Source organism: Salvelinus namaycush, chromosome 29 (genome assembly GCF_016432855.1).
Source record: "Salvelinus namaycush isolate Seneca chromosome 29, SaNama_1.0, whole genome shotgun sequence".
In the NCBI taxonomy this organism is placed as follows: Eukaryota; Metazoa; Chordata; class Actinopteri; order Salmoniformes; family Salmonidae; genus Salvelinus; species Salvelinus namaycush.
In genome coordinates, this window is record NC_052335.1 from 25,402,692 (window position 1) to 25,428,127 (window position 25,436).

The 25,436-nt window shown below is 45.5% G+C and overlaps 1 protein-coding gene across 1 annotated transcript in view; it reads left to right on the top strand.

The window, feature by feature from the left end:
- Positions 1–7,415: 7,415 nt before the first annotated feature.
- Positions 7,416–25,436, top strand: part of LOC120024440 (transcription regulator protein BACH2-like) — a 33,680-nt gene continuing 15,659 nt past the window's right edge. Inside the window, exons 1-2 of the mRNA XM_038968678.1 lie at positions 7,416–7,664; positions 23,737–25,314. Coding sequence (XP_038824606.1) covers positions 7,422–7,664; positions 23,737–25,314 — 1,821 coding nt within the window. The 5' untranslated portion in view covers positions 7,416–7,421. The remainder of the gene's footprint in view (positions 7,665–23,736; positions 25,315–25,436) is intronic.

Here is a 25,436-nt window from a genome sequence, read left to right on the forward strand (position 1 = left end):
ACACCCCTGATCACGCGTAAACACAGTTCACTTTCATAGCAGCCACATTGTATTCCTTCTGACATCTATGCACTCTCCTCCTCTCAACTTTTCCCTTTGCTTGTGGACTTCAATGCACAACACATCAGCTGTCTGTGACCAGCTGAAAAAACCTTTCCAAGCCAAACTTTATCATAACCGCTAACCGCTACACACAGCCTACATTGTTGTCACCATATTAGAGATAGTAACGTCATAGTCAGAATAGCTAACAAAACTAACACGTTAGTAAACCCACTAAAATCATGCAGTACAGTGTACAGTCAGTAAGCAGTTTAGCAGTTTTACCGGCATGTTCCGGTGGCAATAAATTAGTAAAACTAAAAGCTGACCTTGACTTGGAAGAGTTCCAGTGTTGGATAGTCATACTGTAGCCAGCTAGCTAACATAGCATCTGTTTGAGCCAGTTGTTTGAGTAGGCTAAAGTAGATAGCTGCATTTGCTAGCTAAGTAAGTGAAACTGGAAACAAATTATGAAATATAGTTATCTCCCTCTCTCTTGCTTTTCCTTCATTTTTGAAGAAAATTAATTTGTTAAAAACAGTTCAACTATTGTCTTTCTCTCTCTTTGAGTCAACTACCCACCACATTTTATGCACTTCAGTGCTAGCTAGCTATAGCGTTCAGTACTAGATTAATTCGCTGGTCCACTGATTGTGTAGACAACATGTCAGTTCATGCTGCAAGAGCTCTGACAGGTTGGAGTACATCCTCCAGAAGTTGTCATAATTACTGTTTAAGTCTTTGGAAGGGGGTGAGAACCATGAACCTCCTAGGTTTTGTATTGAAGCCAATGTACCAAGAGGAGGACAGAAGCTAGCTGTACTCCGTCTACACCATGGTGCTACCCTACAGAGTGCTGTTGAGGCTACTGTAGACCTTCATTGGAAAACAGTGTGTTTTAATCAATGATTTGGTTACATTAATATATTTAGTATAGTTTTATCTAAAAATGATATTTTTTTTTAGGTTTCACTATTCAAAAAAATGTAATAATTCACTGAGGAGGATGGTCCTCCCATTCCTTCTCTGAGGAGCCCCCAATGTTCAATACATACACTACATGACAAAAGACACCTGGTCGTCGAACATCTTATTCCAAAATCATGGGCATTAATATGGAGTTGGTCCCCCCTTTGCTGCTATAACACCCTCCACTCTTCTGGGAAGGCTTTCCACTAGATGTTGGAATGTGGCTGCGGGGACTTGCTTCCGTTCAGCCACAAGAACATTAGTGAGGTTGGGCACTGATGTTGGGCGAATAGGCCTGGCTTCCAGTCGGTGTCCCAATTAATCCGAAAGGTTCGATGGGGTTGAGGTCAGGGCTCTGTGGAGGCCAGTCAAGTTCTACCACAACGATCTCGACATGTTATGACCTCTATTACTTAATGCATCATAGATTCAGTGTAAACTCTCTTGTGTAAATTATCCTACAACATAATTTCACGAGTTAAAAATTATATTAATATTGCTGACTATCAATGACACCTATGTGCTCACTTAAACTACTGTCTGTTATTTATATATCTAATCAAATGTATTTATAAAGCCCTTTTTACATCAGCAGATGTCATAAAGTGCTTATACAGAAACATTGCCTAAAAACCCAAATAGCAAGCAGATGAATACCAATATACCTTTGTATTATTGATTTCTATATTAGGGAAACACATCTGTACAGATGCTGTCACCAACTTAACAGCTCTCTGCCCGGCCCTCTCAGGTGTCTGTCTGTCTGCGCCTCTCAATGATTTGGTTTCATTAATCTACTACAATTAACTTACCTAAAGCCCCACACCAAAACCCTTAACAGGCTGAGGAAATAATGACCTTGATGGCCAAGAGAACACGTACTACATGGATTACTACGTCGTCGTTTTCATTCCAATACATGACTTTTGAAACAGTTGAACAATTACACACGGAGCCCTCCAGGTGGTTGAATAAGCAGAATTCTCTAATGTCCTGTGGGAGGGAGAGATCTGCATGAAGAGAAGCATGCAGGAGCCTGAGACCATTGAGATGAGGAAATTGCCACTTAATGGGAATAGTCATCTGGGTTGACTTTCATGTTGAAGTGAGTGGAGGGCTCTGATCCCTCATTTTAGAGAAAGTACAAAGATTAATATAGGCATTTATAGGAACATACAGCAGGCAATGGGGGCCACACATGTTTGTCTTTCCGTCTGTTTATCTGTCAGTCATAGGATGGTGCTGGGCGATGTTTATGGTATATTGGCAGGGGTTATCTATTTCCCCCAGGCAGACATTTTTTCAATTAGTGGTTTTATCACCTTTAAAGCCATGTTTGACATTGACTGCCTTAGCTGCCTGTTTGACATTACCTCTCCAAGCACATTTCTTATCGCTAGCTACTTAATTTGGTAATTTACAATTAAAGTCATGCTCATCCTCTGAGTAGTTACAGACATCTGGCATCAGGCCTCCTGTCCTAATGGTACACACTACACAGTAACGCAATGTTCTCTCCCATTACTCGTAGTCTTGCTAGTATTCAATACATACTGCTCAGGAGACTTGGTGTGCATCCCAAATGGCACCCTATGGGCCCTGGTCAAAAGTGGTCAAAAGTAGTGTACTATAAAGGGAATAGGGTGCCATTTGGGACACAATCCTAATAGTATTACAGCAGCAGACATGGCTTGTTTACTTCCAGCAAATGCCATCATAGAGAGAGAGAGAGAGTGATTCAGATTTTCTGATTAGAAACTATGTTACAATTAAAGTCATACACATCCTCGGAGTAGTTACAGACATCTGGCATCAGAACAGTCTCTAATTTTCCATTGTGTTGTCTGTTAAGATACCTCACATCATCCCATACTCTGTGAAAATGGCTGTAGAGAGAAAGGCGTGTATGTCTGAGGAGGAGTGCGTTGTCATGGCATCCAGGGTGTACATGTGGGAAGGGGGTTTGGTCCCTGGTAGATGATGCCCTGTTTCTGAGTTATGTGACCTTTCTGCTGTCATGAGTGTGGCGCTTTAGGCTTTGTTTTGTTCCGCATTGAGAGAGAGAGAGAGAGAGAGAGAGAGAGAGAGAGAGAGAGAGAGAGAGAGAGAGAGAGAGAGAGAGAGAGAGAGAGAGAGAGAGAGAGAGAGAGAGAGAGAGAGGGAGAGGAGAGGAGAGTCCTCTCCCCTCTGCTCCCCCTTCTCTTCACGTCAATCCCCTCTCTGCACATGCCTAAGAGACACAGAGAGGAGAGGACACGTCACAGAGCCCATCATGATGCTCTTACTCCCCCTCTCCTACAGGGCCCCCTAAGCCGAAACGCATCATAATGCCATGTCATAGGTGACTGAAACCATCCACTGTTTTGTCTGTGTGTGTGCGTGAATAACCCCACTAACCCCATTAACCCCACTGAGCCTGTGAGAGGGGAGGTGACTGGGTTCTACTGGCTAGGCTATAACCTTTCAGCTGGTGGTCAGGAGTCAGGAGTCAGTCAGTTGAATGGACTGAGGAAAGGCTTTTACAGTCAAGGTGCAGACGGTCCACATACAGACCACGAGTCCATTCATACAGTGCATGCAGGCGACAGCTAACTGCAATCATAAAGGCGTCTGCAGGAAAGGTATTGCAAGTGGCTGGTGGATGGTGACAGTATGGGTCTTTGATGGTAGTAGTTCCTTTGTTTACTGTACAGTATAGACGCATTGTAGTAGCACATTGAACTCAAATAAGCTGTGTGTGTGTGTGTGTGTGTGTGCGTACTTTGTGTATGTACGCTTGTATGCATGTCTTTGTTCATATGCTGTATAATATTACAGGAGTCGCTGGTAAAGTGTAAAGAGCTGAGAACTGACTCCTCTCCAGCCACATTAGTGTTGTTTTTTGTGTTTAAAAATAAATAAATTGTACCCCCTTTTTTCTCCCCAATTTCGTGGTATCCAATTGTTAGTACTTACTATCTTGTCTCATCGCTACAACTCCCGTACGGGCTCGGGAGAGACGAAGGTCGAAAGCCATGCGTCCTCCGAAACACAACCCAACCAGCCGCACTGCTTCTTAACACAGCGCGCATCCAAACCGGAAGCCAGCCACACCAAAGTGTCGGAGGAAACACCATGCACCTGGCGACCTTGGTTAGCGCGCACTGCGCCCGGCCCGCCAAAGGAGTTGCTGGTGCGCGATGAGACAAGGATATCCCTACCGGCCAAACCCTCCCTAACCCGGACGACGCTAGGCCAATTGTGCGTCGCCCCACAGACCTCCCGGTCGCGGCCGGCTGCGACAGAGCCTGGGCGCAGCTAGCGCTGCGATGCAGTGCCCTAGACCACTGCGCCACCCGGGAGGCACTACATTAGTGTTAATCAGTGTTGGTGCTTCAGGAGAATAGAGCTGTGCCTAGGCCCAGAGTCAGCTCTGTTGATGGGTTTGTTGGAAACGTATCACCACACTACTGCGCTTTTGATCTGTACAGGAGTGTTAGTCACAAAGCAGGTTAGCTGCATCAGTTAGTGAAAAGAGCTGCGGTAGAAACTAAATTAACTTAAAAAAAAATAAAAGAGCTTTGCATCCCTCAGCAATTCTAATCAGAACGCGACCATAACCAGCTATTTTGTGGTGCGTGCGTGTGTGTTTGTGTGTATCGTCCCTGTATTTTTCCTTCCCCGCTGCAAAACAGACTTCTGAAATGGAAGCAAGGCGAACGCACATTCCAGGGTTAGAAATAGCATGTTTGGATTGTTATGAACCTTGCAACCACATCTGGAGACATTATTCTTGGAAGACAGGTCATTATCCTGCCAAGCACACTGAGAAATGTATGGTGGAAATAAAAAAAACTGAACAATAATTGGGACCGACCACTCAGACAACCACTGTAAATGTCTGGACAGTGGTTACAAACCGGCCCCCGCATGGACGCACCAGCCCTATCATACCACAGCAAAAGATATGAGGGTCTGCAATGATGGCTGGTATAGTAACAGCAGTGAGATCAAATTAGGTTTGTTTTTAAACCTGGAGAGGTAAGGGCCAGAACTCTCTCCCTCATGTAGTTGATGACTACATAGTTTGCACTGTAGTTATTGAGGTGTAAAACCTGAGCACTGTCTGATTCTCATTCCTGGTAGGAAATGGACATAGGTGATATTTCACAACCCTGGCAGAGCAGCAGAGTAGTGTTTTCCGGTCAGTCCACTTCCATTTACAAGACAGGAGTTTCCATTTTCAACAGAGACATTTCCGTTTGCAGGGGGGGAAGAAGCCTCCATTCTCACCAGTAGTGTTGTCGTCCACTGAGGCGAGGCGGTGTGTTAGAGCTATTTTACTGATGTTATATTCAGCTGTCTGAGTGAGAGCCAGGACTGCTCCAAATGTGGCACAGTGTCTGACAGTCAAGGAAAGCATGGCCTGGCCGGTCACTAGGGACTCCTTTTAATGTGACTGATCACTACATGTACACAAAGTTATCTGTGTTCTACGTGTAGAACCAGGAATGAAGTAGGGGTTGACGAGTAAGCAAACCCAGGCATAAAAGAGAGTCAGTTATAGAGTGCCTCCGTATGATTTATCTGCAGAAGGATAGCTGAAAGATAGTTGAATTCCTATCTATCGCCAGTGGTTGAGCAGAGGGGAAAATTGGCCTGACACTGACTTCATGGAAATGTGCTGCCGGCTCCCAGAACAGAGCTTCTTATGTGTGTTTTGAAGGAACTATGGAGTCATGCAGCTCTGATTTACTAAGAACAGCAAGCCCTGCGGATGTGAAAACTCATTATATGATGGAAACAAGTCCGGCAGGCTCTATCTGTGTTTATTACTTGGTTTCTATAGCAATATGATCATTTAACAATATTCTTCAGTGGTTTCACGTTTAAAGGGATACTTCGGGATTTTAGCAAAAAAAGCCCCTTATCTACTTCCCCAAAGTCAGATCAACTCGTGGAAACCATTTTTTATGTCCCTGCCTGCAGTTCGAAAGAAGTTGCTAACTAGCATTAGCGTGATTTCTGACTTTATTGTTACACACATGCTAGTAGATAACATAGAATGCCAGTCATTGGGCTAACACTAGTTAGCATTAGCTCGCAAAACTACCTCTAACTTCCGTCCTACAGGATGCAGACACATCGAAATGGTATCCATGAGTTCATCTGACTCTGGGGAAGTAGATAAAGGGCTTCATTGCCAAAATCCCGAAGTATACCTTTAAGAGTCACTTACTCAATAAAGGCAGAACATTGGTACAAACGTGTTGTTGTCGTAGTGTTGTAAAGCAGTGTTTCCCAACTCTGGTCCTCCAGTGCCCCCAACAGTACACAGGTTTATTGTAGCCCTTGACAAACACACGTCATTCAACTCATTGAGGGCTTGATGATTAGTTAACACGTTGAATCAGGTGTGCTTGTCCAGGGTTACAATAAAAATGTGTTTTGTTGGGCGTACTGGAGGACCAGGGTTGGGAAACACTGTTGTGAAGGATCCTTTTTTGCAGAGAGAACCAGTCCTTTCAATTCTCCCTGCACTGTGTGTATGTGGAGCACTGATAAGATGAAATGCTTTTAAATATACATTATGCTTTTCTTCCTTTAGTACAGCCTAAATGACTGTGGGTGGAAGCGCTTGACTGCAAGGACCAAAGCCAAATATCAGGCTTCTGAGGGATTAAAGCAACATAAACAACTGTATAGACACTGTTTTCCTTTACACAGTTTACACAGTGCTGGCGAGGAGGCTCGAGTGGAGTTTGTATGACTGGTGTTCATTCTTCTCCTGTTTGAGAGTCTTATTATTCTGTGCTGAGTGTGCTTGAGTGGCACTCATATAGTCCCTCCCGACCTTCTTAGATTAGGAGCCTGAGGACTTTCTTCTCTGTCTGTCTCTGTGAAAGGATGACACCTTTTAGACAGGGAGTGTGTGTTCTGTTGTGCTACTGTATCAGTGTCCGTGTGCATAGGGTATGCAAGCTGTTTTTTGTTTGCGTTATGATGTGTGTGTGTGGGGGGGGGGGGCTGTGTGGGCTGTGTACAGGAACATGAGTCTATGTGGAGGTGTGTGTATGTGGGAGGATGTGTGTTATTGCTTGTGTGTTTGCATGCAAGGGCGTGTATGAGTGGGAATGTGTTAGGTACTTGCGGTTTGAGAGTGTGTATATTTCCTGGCTATAAGGGGTGTTTGAGAGAGTGAAGCTGAGCTGAGGCGGTCTGATCTGGTCATGGTGTATGTATTCAATCATGGGGCTGACTGTGTTTGGGGCTGGTGAAGTAGGCTGGGCCGTGGGAGATGAGGAGAGGCCCACTGATGTCAGCCCTGCGGTATGCACTAGCTCACCAACAGGGCTCGCCACATTAATCTGAAAGCTGAACCCCACCCCCCTCTCACCCCATTGTGCTTCTATTTCCAGGGCGTGAGCGGAATGTCCGTGGATGAGAAGCCTGAAGCCCCCATGTACGTGTATGAGTCGACGGTTCATTGTACAAATATCCTCCTGTGCCTGAACGACCAGCGGAAGCAGGATATCCTGTGCGATGTGACTGTCCTGGTGGAGGGCAAGGAGTTCCGCGGCCACCGGGCCGTGCTGGCCGCCTGCTCAGAATACTTCTTGCAGGCTCTGGTGGGACAGGCCGAGAATGACTTGGTCCTCAGCCTACCTGAGGAGGTATGTATCTACTGTATAACAACTGAGCTTAACCTCTATAACACCTACTGTATAACACATAGTATTAAGAACAACATCTTAGTTTCCACACCTGGTCAAACACACAGTCAGACATTCACTCCAATCTGGTTCTTTTGACTGTTTCATCATCAGCCTGTTTTTATCACTATTCACTTCATATCTTCTCAGTCCAATATCAACTGTCTCTTTGCCATGAATGGTGTTGAGATGAATGGTGTCAGGGAGGATATAAGACATCCTAACAGTGTTTTAATTGAATCTGTGAGGTCTTATAGCTGACGAGGAGAGAGGGAGATGTGCTACTGTAGCGATGGTGCTAGTGAGACCATGTAGAACCATGATTACCAATTATCACCTCTCCCTCCACTCTCAGCTCTCATCAGCTCCTCAGCTCTCTGTAGCAGGTAGCACTTAACTCTGTGACTGACGCAATCTCCCTCACGCAGCCAACACTTTTCTTCCCCTTCCCAGCACTCCTGTCATTCCAGCCTCACCCCTTCAGAACCCCCCAACCCTCACCACCCATAGATGTGTCATAGTGATAACAATTCTCCACTGACATATTGATGTCACACACTCACACATCACATACACACACTTGGCCCGCAAAACTGGGGCACACACCCATAGATGTGTCATAGTGATAACAATTCTCCACTGACATATTGATGTCACACACTCACACATCACATACACACACTTGGCCCGCAAAACTGGGGCACACACCACATGTGAAGGAGCTGTGTGGTTCCGAGCTGTGTGGGGTTGGAGCTAGCATGCATTAATAATGTAATGCCTGTCCAAAGACTTTTACTGTTGCCTCGATAGCTAGAAAATAAGTCACCATCCCTCCATCTCTGTGGAAATCTCCCCTGAAAGATCAATCTGTTCCTGTTTTATGTAAAATTAGCAATGTGTGTTGAGTGAGTTACTATGGGTTATTCCTGGGAATGGCTCTGTGACTATTCTCGGTTAAACCAGAACTAAAGTCTTGGGTAATTGGTCAGATGCTCGATTAAGTTCTGGGTCCATATGTGTATAGAGAAGAGATAGAACACGGATCGGAACCAGAATAAAGAGCTCCATCCTCCATCTTTGCAAGTTATAGGAAAGTCTATGGGCCAAATGTCCCCTCCCCTTCCGAAATTCTAAAGACGCTAAAACCTGCGAAATTGTGATTTGTACAATTTACCGGAACTAATGCTGCTCGGTATCTCACCCATCCCGTTGTATCATGACAGATCTACGGTACCATTTATGTTTACGTAGTCTGTCCACGAGAGATTACTCTGTGACACACCAAAGCAGGATCCCTTTCGTTCACTCTTTCTGCGTTATGCATAATGCATGAGAGGTTGTGTGTTTCAGGTGTGGAAAGGGTCATGTTTCAGAAAGAGCCCGTTTCTTTAAAGTAACTGTCCTGTGTTTCCAGGTTTCTATGAAATATGACCTATAATTCATTTTAGTATGAGTTAAATAGTTTTCCTTCCAACTTTTTTTATTAAGTATCTTAAAAAGCAGCTTTTCTGTGTTGGATTGGTGTGGGCCTTCCCCAACTACAGAATGGTGTGGACAAACAACATTATTTTGGTATGAGTTAACAGAATATGAACTTTTAACATGCTTGTCCCTAAATAAACATTATCTTGAGTAAGTAGGGAAATATATTACATCTACTGTATAAACTGGGTTGTAAAGTGGTTATTAAATAGCTCCGTCTAAGAGACTGGTTGATGATGGTGATGGTGAGTCTGTCCTTTGGTGAGATGATATCAGTATCCCAAATGGCATCCTATTTCCTTTATAGTGCACTACTTTTGACCAGGACCCATAGGGCTCTAGTCAAAAGCAAGGGTTGGAACCAACATTTTTTCCAATCGTTTCGTTCTGAACAGAAGCGCAAATTTTTTTGTTCCGTTCCACTGTTCTGGCCAGCAAAATACAGTTCTGAACCAGTTCAAACCCGAAAAATATCGCTCCTTTCTGTTCCTTTTTAACCTGTGAAATCAGCGTTTTTATACATTTAACTAATTAAATTACTTCACCAATCAGTGTGGATAGAGCAGACAAGCTAGTGTGCATGATGGAAAGACAAGTGTAGCCTATGGTGCAAGATGTGACTGAAATTTTGCTGGTGGGGAGAGAGCGAGAGAGGGTTGAGGAGGAGGCTTGAAGTGCTGTGCATCTTGTTATGACATGCATTATCTGAATTAGGTCCACAGAATTATACCCAGGAGGAGTGGCTTCTATGGAGGAACTTTGAATGTCCTTTCAGCTAGCTAGCTAACAAGCTTGAGCTAGCTATCTATGAAAAGCTTATGTGCAGAACGGCAAGAGAATTGGAAACACGTCATACCTTTTTGTAGATAATAAATCCAATGTGAAACGTGATAACTAAGCCTATAGTATCCTTAACTAGCATAGAAAAAATGTATCCATTCTTCTCTAGCTAATTACAAATCTCTCTCCCTAGCTTCTGAATCATGATTGTAATATCAGTACACTAGCCTATGGTAATGTCAGTACAGTAGCCTATGGTAATGTCAGTACAGTTGCCTATGGGAATGTCAGTACAGTTGCCTATGGGAATGTCAAGACGGTAGCCTATGGTAATGTCAGTACAGTAGCCTATGGGAATGTCAGTACAGTAGCCTATGGGAATGTCAGTACAGTAGCCTATGGTAATGTCAGTACAGTTGCCTATGGGAATGTCAGTACAGTTGCCTATGGGAATGTCAAGACGGTAGCCTATGGTAATGTCAGTACAGTAGCCTATGGGAATGTCAGTACAGTTGCCTATGGGAATGTCAAGACGGTAGCCTATGGTAATGTCAGTACAGTAGCCTATGGTAATGTCAGTACAGTTGCCTATGGGAATGTCAAGAAGGTAGCCTATGGTAATGTCAGGACAGTAGCCTATGGTAATGTCAGTACAGTAGCCTATGGTAATGTCAGTACAGTAGCCTATGGGAATGTCAGTACAGTAGTGTATGGGAATGTCAGTACAGTAGTCTATGGTAATGTCAGGACGGTAGCCTATGGTAATGTCAGGACAGTAGCCTATGGGAATGTCAGTACAGTAGTCTATGGTAATGTCAGTACAGTTGCCTATGGGAATGTCAAGACGGTAGCCTATGGTAATGTCAGGGCAGCAGCCTATGGTAATGTCAGTACAGCTGCCTATGGTGGTAATGTCAGTACAGTTGCCTATGGTAATGTCAGTACAGTTGCCTATGGTGGTAATGTCAGTACAGTTGCCTATGGTAATGTCAGTACAGTAGTCTATGGTAATGTCAGTACAGTTGCCTATGGTAATGTCAGGGCAGCAGCCTATGGTAATGTCAGTACAGTTGCCTATGGTGGTAATGGCAGTACAGTTGCCTATGGTAATGTCAGTACAGTTGCCTATGGTAATGTCAGTACAGTTGCCTATGGTAATGTCAGTACAGTTGCCTATGGTAATGTCAGGGCAGCAGCCTATGGAAATGTCAGTACAGTTGCCTATGGTGGTAATGTCAGTACAGTTGCCTATGGTAATGTCAGTACAGTTGCCTATGGTAATGTCAGGACAGTAGTCTATGGTAATGTCAGAACAGTTGCCTATGGTAATGTCAGTACAGTAGTCTATGGTAATGGCAGTACAGTTGCCTATGGTAATGTCAGGACGGTAGCCTATGGTAATGTCAGTACAGTAGCCTATGGGAATGTCAGGACAGTAGCCTATGGGAATATCAGTACGGTAGCCTATGGTAATGTCAGTACAGTTGCCCATGGTAATGTCAGGGCAGCAGCCTATGGTAATGTCAGTACAGTTGCCTATGGTAATGTCAGGACGGTAGCCTATGGTAATGTCAGTACAGTTGCCTATGGTAATGTCAGTACAGTTGCCTATGGTAATGTCAGGACAGTAGCCTATGGTAATGTCAGTACAGTTGCCTATGGTAATGTCAGGGCAGCAGCCTATGGTAATGTCAGTACAGTTGCCTATGGTAATGTCAGGGCAGCAGCCTATGGTAATGTCAGTACAGTTGCCTATGGTAATGTCAGGACGGTAGCCTATGGTAATGTCAGTACAGTTGCCTATGGTAATGTCAGTACAGTTGCCTATGGTAATGTCAGGATGGTAGCCTATGGTAATGTCAGTACAGTTGCCTATGGTAATGTCAGGGCAGCAGCCTATGGTAATGTCAGTACAGTTGCCTATGGTAATGTCAGGACGGTAGCCTATGGTAATGTCAGTACAGTTGCCTATGGTAATGTCAGTACAGTTGCCTATGGTAATGTCAGGGCAGCAGCCTATGGTAATGTCAGTACAGTTGCCTATGGTAATGTCAGTACAGTTGCCTATGGTAATGTCAGGGCGGTAGCCTATGGTAATGTCAGTACAGCTGCCTATGGTAATGTCAGGACAGTAGTCTATGGTAATGTCAGTACAGTTGCCTATGGTAATGTCAGTACAGTTGCCTATGGTAATGTCAGTACAGTTGCCTATGGTAATGTCAGTACAGTTGCCTATGGTAATGTCAGGACGGTAGCCTATGGTAATGTCAGTACAGTTGCCTATGGTAATGTCAGGGCAGCAGCCTATGGTAATGTCAGTACAGTTGCCTATGGTAATGTCAGGACGGTAGCCTATGGTAATGTCAGTACAGTTGCCTATGGTAATGTCAGTACAGTTGCCTATGGTAATGTCAGGGCAGCAGCCTATGGTAATGTCAGTACAGTTGCCTATGGTAATGTCAGTACAGTTGCCTATGGTAATGTCAGGACGGTAGCCTATGGTAATGTCAGTACAGTTGCCTATGGTAATGTCAGTACAGTTGCCTATGGTAATGTCAGGGCAGCAGCCTATGGTAATGTCAGTACAGTTGCCTATGGTAATGTCAGTACAGTTGCCTATGGTAATGTCAGGACAGTAGTCTATGGTAATGTCAGTACAGTTGCCTATGGTAATGTCAGGGCAGCAGCCTATGGTAATGTCAGTACAGTTGCCTATGGTAATGTCAGTACAGTTGCCTATGGTAATGTCAGGACGGTAGCCTATGGTAATGTCAGTACAGCTGCCTATGGTAATGTCAGGACGGTAGCCTATGGTAATGTCAGTACAGCTGCCTATGGTAATGTCAGGACAGTAGTCTATGGTAATGTCAGTACAGTAGCCTATGGGAATGTCAATACAGTTGCCTATGGGAATGTCAAGATGGTAGCCTATGGTAATGTCAGGACATTAGCCTATGGTAATGTCAGTACAGTAGCCTATGGGAATGTCAGGACAGTAGCCTATGGGAATATCAGTACGGTAGCCTATGGTAATGTCAGTACAGTTGCCTATGGTAATGTCAGTGCAGTTGCCTATGGTAATGTCAGTACAGTAGCCTATGGTAATGTCAGTACTTTAGCCTATGGTAATGTCAGGACAGTTGCCTATGGTAATGTCAGTACAGTAGCCTATGGTAATGTCAGTACAGTAGCCTATGGTAATGTCAGTACAGTAGCCTATGGGAATGTCAAAACGGTAGCCTATGGTAATATCAGTACGGTTGCCTATGGTAATGTCAGTACACTAGCCTATGGTAATGTCAGTACAGTAGCCTATGGTAATGTTAGTACACTAGCCTGTGGGAATGTCAGTACAGTTGCTTATGGTAATGTCAGTACAGTAGCCTATGGTAATGTCAGTACAGCTGCCTATGGTAATGTCAGGACAGTAGCCTATGGTAATGTCAGTACAGTAGCCTATGGTAATGTTAGTACACTAGCCTGTGGGAATGTCAGGACAGTAGCCTATGGTAATGTCAGTACAGTAGCCTATGGTAATGTCAGTACAGTTGCCTATGGTAATGTCAGTACAGTTGCCTATGGTAATGTCAGTACAGTTGCCTATGGGAATGTCAGTACAGTAGCCTATGGTAATGTCAGTACAGCTGCCTATGGTAATGTCAGTACAGTTGCTTATGGTAATGTCAGTACAGTTGCCTATGGTAATGTCAGTACAGTTGCTTATGGTAATGTCAGGACAGTAGCCTATGGTAATGTCAGTACACTAGCCTATGGTAATGTCAGTACAGTTGCCTATGGTAATGTCAGTACGGTTGCCTATGGTAATGTCAGGTCGGTAGCCTATGGTAATGTCAGTACAGTAGCCTGTGGTAATGTCAGTACAGTTGCCTATGGGAATGTCAAGACGGTAGCCAATGGGAATGTCAGGACAGTAGCCTATGGTAATGTCAGTACACTAGCCTATGGTAATGTCAGTACAGTTGCCTATGGTAATGTCAGTACAGTAGCCTATCAGAATGTCAGGACGGTAGCCTATAGTAATGTCAGAACTGTAGCCAATGTAATGTCAGGATGGTAGCCTATGGTAATGTCAGTACAGTAGCCTATGGTAATGTCAGGTCGGTAGCCTATGGTAATGTCAGTACAGTAGCCTGTGGTAATGTCAGTACAGTAGCCTATGGTAATGTCAGGTCGGTAGCCTATGGTAATGTCAGTACAGTAGCCTGTGGTAATGTCAGTACAGTAGCCTATGGTACTGTAATGTCAGTACAGTAGCATATGCTTCAGAGGGAAAGGTTGCCTAAATACGCACACACACTGGCAAAGATTTTCAGCTTGCAGGCAGACAGTGGAATACATTTCTGAGTGACAGTGAGGGCTTTGCGTAGGCGTTTTGTCACGTTTTTTTTGTGGAACTAGAAAGAAATGCTAGATAAAATAGAAAAAATAACAGTTCTGTTCCAAAATACTATGAATGACTTTCATTCCCGGTTCCTTGAAAAATGTCATTATTTTCCTGTTTTTGGGCACTGTTGCCTGAACCGGGCCCAACCCCTGGTCAAAGTAGTGCACTATATAGGTAATAGGGTGCCATTTGGGACTCCATCACTATTTCTCTGTCCTGTCTAAACGGGTCACTGTCCCATAATGGAGGGAAGGTAATTACATTGCTATCATCTCTCAAGATTTAATGTCCTCTGTACAGTAGGTGACTCACAGGTGCTGACACATTTTTGTCCTATTCAAGGATTTTTCGTTATTTGTACTATTTTCTACATTGTAGAATAATAGTGAAGACATCAAAACTATGAAATAACACAAATGGAATCATGTAGTAACAAAAAAAGTGTGAAACAAATCAAAATATATTTTATATTTGAGATTCTTCAAAGTAGCCACCCTTTGTCTTGATGACAGCTTTGCACACTCTTGGCATTCTCTCAACCTGCTTCATGAGGAATACTTTTCCAACAGTCTTGAAGGAGTTCCCACATATGCTGAGCACTTGTTGGCTGCTTTTCCTTCACTCTGTGGTCCAACTCATTCCAAACCATCTCAATTTGGTTGAGGTCGGGCGATTGTGGAGGCCAGGACATCTGATGCAGCACTCCATCACTCTCCTTCTTGGTCAAATAGCCCTTACACAACCTGGAGGTGTGTTTTGGGTCATTGTCCTGTTGAAAAACAAATGATAGTCCCACTAAGCGCAAACCAGATGGGATAGCGTATCGCTGCAGAATGCTTTGGTAGCCATTCTGGTTAAGTGTGCCTTGAATTCTAAATAAATCACAGACAGTGTCACCAGCAAAGCACCCCCACACCATCACACCTCCTCATCCGTGCTTCATGGTGAGAACCACACATGCAGAGATAATCCTTTCACCTACTCTGTGTCTCACGAAGACACAGCGTTTGGAACCAAAAATCTCAGATTTCCACCGGTCTGATGTCCATTGCTCGTGTTTCTTGGCCCAAGCAAGTCTCTTCTTCTCATTGGTGTCCCTAGTAGTGGTTTCTTTGCAGAAATTTGACCATGAAGGCCTGATTCACGCAGTCTCCTCCGAACAGTTGATGTTGAGATGTGTCTGTTACTTGAAGTCTGTGAAGCATTTATTTGGGCTGCAATCTGAGGCTGGTAACTCTAATGAACTTATCCTCTGCATCAGTGGTAACTCCGGGTCTTCCTTTCCTGTGGCGGTCCTCATGAGAGCCAGTTTCATCATAGCGGTTGATGGTTTTTGCGACTGCACTTGAAGAAACTTGAAAAGTTCTTGAAATGTTCCGGATTGACTGACCTTCATGTCTTAAAGTAATGATGGACTGTCGTTTCTCTTTGCTTATTTGAGCTGTTCTTGCCATAATATGGACTTGGTATTTTACCAAATAGGGCTATCTTCTGTATACCACCCCTACCTTGTCACATCACAACTGATTGGCTCAAATTCATTAAATCAAATGCATTAACAAGCAAAGGAATATCCACAAATTAACTTTTAACAAGGAAAACCTGTTAATTGAAATGCATTCCAGCTGACTACCTCATGAAGCTGGTTGAGAGAATGCCAAGAGTGTGCAATGCTGTCATCAAGGCTACTTTGAAGAATCTAAAATCTAAAATATATTTTGATTTGTTGAACACTTTTTTGGTTACTACATGATTCCATGTGTTACTTCATAGTTTTGATATCTTCACTATTATTCTACAATGTATAACATATTAAAAATAAAGAAAAGCCCTTGAATGAGTTGGTGTGTCCAAACCTCTGAAACTTTTGGTACTGTATGTGCAACAAAGGGCAACTAACCAAGGGGGCCTCGATGATCACCAAGAAAAGACAGGGAGAGAGGGGAATAAAAGACACTGCAGATGAAATGTGAAACGAAGACAATCGCGGAGGCTATGATGCTATCCTCTATTCCCTCGGTTAGGGTTAGGGTTAGGGTTAGGGTTAGGGTTAGGGTTAGGTTTAGAATAAGGGTTTGGGTAAGGGTTAAGTTTAGGTTTAGGATAAAGGTTAGGGTTGGAGCTATGGTTAGGGTTATTAAATAGTTAGTTGAAATGTTACTGATAGTCTGTAGAAAGTCTGTAGCGCATCTACAGATGGACTATCCAAATAAAGTGTTACCCAATTAAGTACCTTACTGTGGTTGTTTTAAAATAAAATGGTAAAAATTTTACAAAAATAGCTTCTTTGCAAAGAGCAATTTCTCCAGTAAGAATTTTGCTAGGACTGTCTAGGAGTGGTCTGATTGGGGAGTAAAAATCTGAAAACAAGCTGTTATTGGCAGAGTGGTTTGAAACTATGAAAATCATATTTTTGACTGCCCCGGGCCTTAAACCAAGAAGAGGGAGGAAACAAACACTTGATCCCAGATCCAGACCATAGGAGGGAGGAGGAAGGAGGCCCCTTGCTTGACCGGTATCCATATTTGACCTCTGGTTTACTCAGGATGCGTCGAGAATGGCAACCTATCCACTATATAGTCCACTGCTTTTGACCAGGGCTCTAGGGAATAGGGTGCCATTAAGGATGCACATTCACTGTGAATCAGCAGAGGGGCACTTGGTTCAAACCTCAAACCACCTCCTGTTTGTCAGATCCCTCAGTCATGACTCGTCTCAGACAAAAAAAATGTAACTCTCTAAGCAGCAAAGAGAGAAAATAAAATACATCCACACCACTTTGATTGCTGTGATTAGACTGTCTGTAAATATAATGTTGAGGCCTGGTGTAGTGAGTGGAGAGAGAGAGTGGCTGCCTCATGAGTGGATGCTGGTGAAACAGGGAAATGTAATGCGCCTTGAGAGGTTTAGTGTTGGTGAGTGACATCCCCCCCACCACCTCCATCTCCACAGACACTTGATCAGGTCGGGACATGCAGAAAGAAGCCAGGCTAACTAATCTGAAGGACTCAGGGCAAGGTGGAAGCAGAACAGCAACAGCAGGGCTTGACACAAACAGAGAGCCTAACCAGGATACTATCACACAATTACAGCTCATTAGACAGATGGCGGGAGGCGGGCGCATATCTTCAACTGTCTTCCCCCCACCAAAGTTGGGGGCAGGGTGCGACAAGAAGGGAGAAGAGAGGAGAGAGAGAAAGAAGATAGAAGAGCAAGTGAGCTAGCGATACCACCTAGTGTGACTGCTGTCGCTAATGCAGGGGGGTCTTCTCTCCGCCAACACAAGGGCACAGTGCTCAGCGCTAATCTGACAGTAAGGATACAGGATCTTTGTCTGCCGTTTGAGCAGGCTACTCTGAGAACCTGCGCATGTACATGTATCTCTCTCTGAGTCAACCAGCCAGCCAGCTAGGGAGACCCAGTGAGAGCCTACAGAATGTTGTCTGTGTGTTTATAGTAGCTGAATTTAACCCTCGAGACCCAAACAATTAACCACTGGCTGCCCTGTATTTTCAATGTCTCATCTCAGGTGCAGGATGTATCAACAAGTGGACAGCAGTAATGTTCTGCCAGTTTGTATAGAAACATAGCAGGATACCATACAGCATTCTGAAGAATAAAGACAGGGACAGCGTGTAAAGTCAGAGCTGAGCATCCTCGTAGTAAAGTGTTAGGGTCATGTCCTCCCCAGTGTCTCGTCATGTACAGTAAACTGCTGAAATACAAGAGGATTAGGAAGTACATTATCTTGTTTACTTCACACCATCAGGGGAGGTTTACTCCCCACCGTCAGGGGAGGTTTACTCCACACCGCCAGGGGAGGTTTACTCCACACCGCCAGGGGAGGTTTACTCCCCACCGTCAGGGGAGGTTTACTCCCCACCGTCAGGGGAGGTTTACTCCCCACCGTCAGGGGAGGTTTACTCCCCAACATCAGGGGAAGTTAACTCCCCACCGTCACTCACCAACACACTCACCAACACTGTCAGGGGAGGTTTACTCCCCACCGTCAGGGGAGGTTTACTCCCCACCGTCAGGGGAGGTTTACTCCCCACCGTCAGGGGAGGTTTACTCCAGATCGTCAGGGGAGATTTACTCCACACCGTCAGGGGAGATTTACTCCACACCGTCAGGGGAGATTTACTCCACACCGTCAGGGGAGATTTACTCCACACCGTCAGGGGAGGTTTTACTCCACACCGTCAGGGTAGGTTTACTCCACACCGTCAGGGGAGATTTACTCCACACCGTCAGGGGATGTTTACTCCACACCGTCAGGGGAGATTTACTCCACACCGTCAGGGGATGTTTACTCCACACCGTCAGGGGATGTTTACTCCACACCGTCAGGGGATGTTTACTCCACACCGTCAGGGGAGATTTACTCCACACCGTCAGGGGATGTTTACTCCACACCGTCAGGGGATGTTTACTCCACACCGTCAGGGGAGATTTACTCCACACCGTCAGGGGATGTTTACTCCACACCGTCAGGGGAGATTTACTCCACACCGTCAGGGGATGTTTACTCCACACCGTCAGGGGATGTTTACTCCACACCGTCAGGGGATGTTTACTCCACACCGTCAGGGGAGATTTACTCCACACCGTCAGGGGATGTTTACTCCACACCGTCAGGGGATGTTTACTCCACACCGTCAGGGGATGTTTACTCCACACCGTCAGGGGATGTTTACTCCACACCGTCAGGGGATGTTTACTCGCAGAAAACGTCTCATGTGTCCCAGTGTTTACTGGTGTCTTACTGTGGAAAAAACATTTTGTTCCTTTGCCATTCATACACATTAGCTGTCAAATTTACTGTAAATTACTTCTATTTCCCTCGTTTATTTATTGGCATAATTGCCTGGCTTAAAGTGAACACTTGGCTGTACTGCAGCGAGTCATTGTCCCTGTGCTTCTTCCTCCACCTCTCTTTTCTCTCCCACGAGGATAAATGACGATGGCAGCCAACCCTCCATACAGTACCTCCATCCATTAGCGCTGTGCTGTGACTCATCAACATCGAGGCTCCTCATCATGCGCCTTTCAATACAGAGGTTAATGTCAGGTTACTCAGCAGATCTGATATTAAAATGTCTAGCTTGTAGTCTCTCCAGAGGAGATCTCTCTTCTGGCTTGGCAGCGTGCCATCCGGGGAAGCACTCAAATCAAATGTATTTATATAGCCCTTCTTACATCAGCTGATATCTCAAAGGGCTGTACAGAAACCCAGCCTAAAACCCCAAACAGCAAGCAATGCAGGTGTAGAAGCACCACTCCATTGTCATGCTATGCAATGTCCTTATTAGGATACATGACATTCAGGAATTCACTGAAGTACAGTTGCATGAATTAGCCGTCTCTACTACAGAGTGGAGCGGACAGAGGGAGGCCTCAGAGAGAGAGCTCAGTGAGGGAGACAGAGACTGGAAGACAGAGGGGGATGTCAGAGAGAGCGAGAGAGAGATAGCAATAGAGGGAGAAAGAAGGGGAGTGATAGTTTTCCACACTGTCTGTTTATGAAAGGATATTGGGCAGACTTCCTATAAACAGGGTTCTGTGATGCACTCTTGCTATAATGTCCTGCTCTGTAATGGTACTGCCTCGTCACCAGTCCATAGAAACATAGCAGGCTTGGCCCACCCGGTCCACAAGCCCATATTAGCATAAAATGCCCCAGTTCTATCACCTTGATTAAATTGTCCCTTTGTGTTAACTCCTACAATAAGTGTTGCTAACATCCTGAAACGCTTCATACAGTATATCAACGACTATCCAGTAATGACCAGGAAATGTGCTTTATATCCACCACCTTTGCTTTTTGTTCTCCCTTTCAAGTGTGGCTTTTTAGGTTGCAAGTGCAACCATCTTTCCCTCTTGCCCTTTTTTTCCTCACACCTTCTCTCTCTCTCTCTCTCTCTCTCTCTCTCTCTGTCTCTCTCCCTCTCTTTCTCTCTCTCTCTCTCTCTTTCTTTCGCTGTCTTTCTCCGGATCCCTCACGTTTGCCTTCATTATGCGACTGTGCTGGTTGTAACACTGGTGTAATCACATGTGGTCGAGGGCATTGGTGGAAAAACTACCCAATTGTCATACTTGAGTAAAAGTAAAGATACCTTCATAGAAAATGACTCAATTAAAAATGAAAGTCACCCAGTAAAATACTACTTGAGTAAAAGTTTTAAATATACTTAAGTATCAAAAGTAAAAATCTATTCAAATTCCTTATGTTAAAAAAACCAAATGGCACTATTTTTTTTAATGTTTTTTTTACAGATAGCCAGAGGCACACTCCAACACTCAGACATAATTTACTAACTAAGCATTTGTGTTTAGTGAGTCCACCAGATCAGAGGCAGTAGGGATGGCCAGGGATATTCTCTTGATACGTGTGTGAATTGGACAGTTTTCCTGTTCTGCTAAGCATTAAAAATGTAACGAGTACTTTTGGATGTCAGGGAAAATGTATGGAGTAAAAAGTACTTTATTTTCTTCAGGAATGTAGTGAAGTAAAAGTAAAAGTAGTCAAAAATATAAATAGTAAATTAAAGATTTACAAGCTGGAAATAGATCCGGGGAACAGTCTAGGGAGTAGCCTAACATTAATATATTTGTTGTGTTATCAGGCAACCACAGAATTACAAAAATACTATCCTTATAGGATTACAATTCATAAATGTTGTGTATTTAAACCACATTTAGAATAATCCCTCCAACAAAATCGACACAACACACATCCCAGTGATTTCACTCCTGCTATGAATAATTCATATTACCTAACATTTTCCCCTCTAGGCCTATATTTGCGTTTCCTCGTAAACACTGTCCGGTTGTTTTTCCAAACGGAAAAATCCACAAAGCAAATTTTTGTGGTTTGTGAGTTTGATTTCTGAGGAGGGAAAATCCTGTTTTACTAGCAGGGTGCCTGGCACCGAGCATGGGAGTGCAGAGCTGCCGACAGCCTCTACTGCTACGGTTCACACACAGACAGACAGACAGACAGAGAGACAGACAGAGAGAGAGAGACAGAGAGAGAGAGAGAGAGAGAGAGAGAGAGAGAGAGAGAGAGAGAGAGAGAACCATTACATCTAGAACAGTGGTTAACCTATTATAAACAGATCTGTAGCAATGAGGTTTGTAGTATGCTATATACCCAATGCATTATCACGGCATATTGGCTATTATATTTATAATTATATTTAAAAAATGAAGGTATATAATCACACTTGTAATAGATCATTTGTTGTATTAGTTTTGAGGCACAGCTGATTGAGCACAATAATTAGCTTTTTATTTTATTTTACTGGACTGATGGCCTGCATCTGATGGTCAGTCTGAGGGGGGGGGGGGTAGCAGCGGTGAGGTTGCCTCTCACCTGACTCATCACCCCTCCGCTCCTCCTCCCTCCATTGAGAAAAGGGAACACAGTCTTCCAGCGGATGGCGAAACTCAAGTCGCACTACATTATTTCTGCCTCTTGCACCAATTCATGTTGTTAATCCGATGTCCAGATAAAGTGAAATATTCCTCGATATAAAAATAAATAATAATAACTGCTAATAATAACAACGCAAGCTTATCCAAACACTTTGCTATAGACATTCATTACAGCTGCAGCGCTGGTTGTAGCATTTTATGGCTTATAAAAGTGTTGAACAACGTGTTGACAGTGCTGAATAACAACTTAAACATGAACTTACTCATAAAAACAGCAGCGCTTTGCTGTATTTGTTGAGTCTCTCTCTAGTCAAAATCTTACAGCATCAATTTTGCTGTGCGCTTAAGGCTTATTTTGACAGTCTATGGCTTCAGGACACAGTGCAGACACGGTGATCTGAGCTATCTGATTGGCCAGCCGTAGGCCTGTAGGTGCACCTGATTTGCTCTCTGGGCCTGCTGGGTCAGCGGAGTAATAACTTCAGACATGAAATGGTTCAAAATGGGAACACTTTGCCTTCCCTGCACGAGGGCTGCTGAATCAAGTGCACCTACCGCCAACATCACGAAACAAATAAAAAAATAGGAACGCTTCATCGTTGTTTTTTTACCTAAATGTTTGGTGATCGACTAGGAATGCCTCGCGATCGACGGGTTGGTGACCTAATGACCTAATGACCTAGAGTAATTCATCTTGTGTTGTTACTCCCACAAATGGGCAGCAAAACAACCAGTAAACACTGGGCTCTTTCTCCCTGCTCATTAAAAACACACTGTGAGAGCACGTTAAGTCTTGTACCGGGGTCTTTACATCGCTCAGGCAAAGAAAAGGTGCCGGTGGCACACACACAACAATGGCTATCCACCATTCAAAGTGGATAGCCTCGTAATTGCATTGTGAGCACACCTTGCTTTGTGTGTGGTTTGTGATGGTATTCATTGAGCAAGCATCTAACAGGGGAAATTCTTCATCAGAGACTGTTGTCAAACAGTGCTGTGTCCTACTGTTGCCTGAGCAAGGGGTGTGTCTCTCAAAAAATAGCTTTCCTCTACACACACCAAACATAATGGTATTAAACAGCTAGCTAGCCTGGCTCCTTTCTCTTGTCTCTCACACCCTCTCTCTCTCTCACTCTCTTTCTCCCTCCCTCCCATTTTCTCTTTTTCCCTCCCCCCCATTCTCTCACTTTCCCTCCCTCCCTCCCTCCCTCCCTCCCTCCCTCCCTCCCTCCCTCCCTCCCTCCCTCCCTCCCTCCCATTCTCTCTCTCTCTCGCTACAGTAACAACAGTAGAAGAGGGCAGGTTTCCATAATTATCCTGCATTAAGTCTAAATTGAAGGATTCCCTCTCTCTTATCCTAGGTTACGCCACATGGTTGCAATAATGATAAGCCACAGTCTTTCAAACTATTTGGCTTCACAGGCACTTAAAGAGGGGCTGCAGGGGACTGACACAGAAAGTGAGGCAGCAGCAGTAGCAGCAGGAGCAGCAGGAGGAGCTGCAATCCATATGGTCCTATAGTCTATATGCAGTCTGTGATGACAACAAAGGCTTCCTGTACATCAACACAACACAACACAGGGGTGGGTGGGAGCCGCCGGGGAGGGTGATAGGTCACCGCAGGGCGATAGGTCACCGCAGGGCAGACAGACTGTGGTAGCCCAGTGAAATGTCAGTATGTCAAAAGGGTTTTTGTAATGAAAACGGACTGGACACCCAAGCTGCCGCCTGCCAACCAGCCCAGCACCACTGGGTTTTATTTACTGGCTTTTTACAATGTTCGGTGCTGACCCGATAAAAGATTAACTTAGTACTTTACAGTGTTTGTTTGTGGTCATTAGAGCTGTCGGGTTGTCTCACCACACTCCAAGGGCTCAGAACAATGGCAGTGCTGATGGTAATGCTGGCAATTTCCCTGTTTTTTCGCAGGTCACTGCCAGGGGATTCGCCCCATTGTTGCAGTTTGCCTACACTGCTAAGCTGTTACTCAGCAGAGAAAACATCCAGGAGGTCATCCGCTGTGCCGAATTCCTGCGCGTGCACAACCTGGAGGACTCATGCTTTCGCTTCCTGGAGGCCCAGCTCCGCAGTGAGGAGGATGGCCTGCTGCTGTGCCACAAGGTGGCGCCGGCCGAGGGCAACCACAAGGCCGAGGACGAGAACATGCAGTCTGAGACGACAACAAAGGCAGCCTCCCCCCGGGCACGTCGGCGCTCTGAAGCCCTTTCCTCCTTGCGGCGCGCCCCGGACAAGGACCGGCTACCCGTGGCGGTGCCCAGTGACTTCAGCAACGTACGACTGGACTTCGACAGACACGGAGCATCCGACCTCCCCCGCTGCCCCAAATACAGGAAATACCAGTGGGCCTGCAACAAGCACAATAACGACACCTCCTCACACACCAGTATCTCAGGTTTACCAAGCACATTATTATTAAAGGAGACAAGTGGTGGCATCAGTTGCGGGGCGGTCCGGGGCCAGAGCATGTCGCCGGTGGCAGACATCAAAGTGGAGCCGCGGGCAGAGGAAGAGGCCAGCTCGCTGTGCCTGTCAGGGGACGAGCAGGGCGGCCTGGACAAGGAGACAGGCATGGAGATGGACAGTGTCCCAGTGTTGTCCGCCTCCTCCGCCAAGAGGAGCAAGTCCCCCACCTGCCTCCGCGCCTTCTTCAAAAAAGGAGCAGACCTACCGTGTCTGCCCAATGTGTCGCAGCAGCTATTTGCCAACAGACTCGCCAGCGTCTGCCCCCAAGACAAAGGAACCACTCTGGGAGATCACAAAACAAAAGACTTCAGGCCTCTCACTGCTGGGGAGTTGGGCCTGTCTGTTACATCCCTGAAGGAGGTAGACGGCTTCCCTCTGAGGCTCTCGCCCCTGAAGTCCACCTCCTGCGACGGCGTCTGCAAACAGGAAGTGGAGCTGGACCGCCGCAGTGTCATCTTTTCCTCCTCAGGGGCCTGTGACCGTCTGGGCTCCCCGGCGCATTCCTACCCCGGCGGGAGCTCTTTGGAGATGGAGCTCTCGGAGCACACGCCAATGGGCCTGTGGGCTGGTGCCAGCCAGTCCCTTCCCAGCTCCCAGACCTACTCCCCGAGCAGTGCCCCCTCCTTCGCCTCCGCCACCACCGAGCCCCCGCCGGTCCTCTGTCGCCCGCTGCCAAACACCAGCTGCCCAGTGCCAATCAAGGTGTGCTCGCGCTCGCCGCCCTCTGAGACCCGCACACGGACCTCCAGCTCCTGCTCCTCCTACTCCTACGCGGAGGACGGGAGCGGCGGCTCACCCTGCAGCCTGCCCCAGTTTGAGTTCTCCTCCTCGCCCTGCTCCAACGTGGCGCTCCGCCTCGCCGCCGACCAGCAGGAACAGGGCGTGATGGGGGGGGACACCCTCTTCAACCAGGTTCGCCCCAAGATCAAGTGCGAGCAATCGTACGGCACCAACTCCAGTGACGAGTCGGGATCCTTCTCCGAGGGTGACAGCGAGTCGTGCCGAGTCGATCAAGGGCGAGAGGTGAGTGACTTTGACACTATCACACTCTTCTCTCATGACGTCCACAATGCCTCGTACTCTCAGTCTCACCTTGGTGACTAATCATCATTATCTCACACTGACCTACATAGAGATCTTATTAA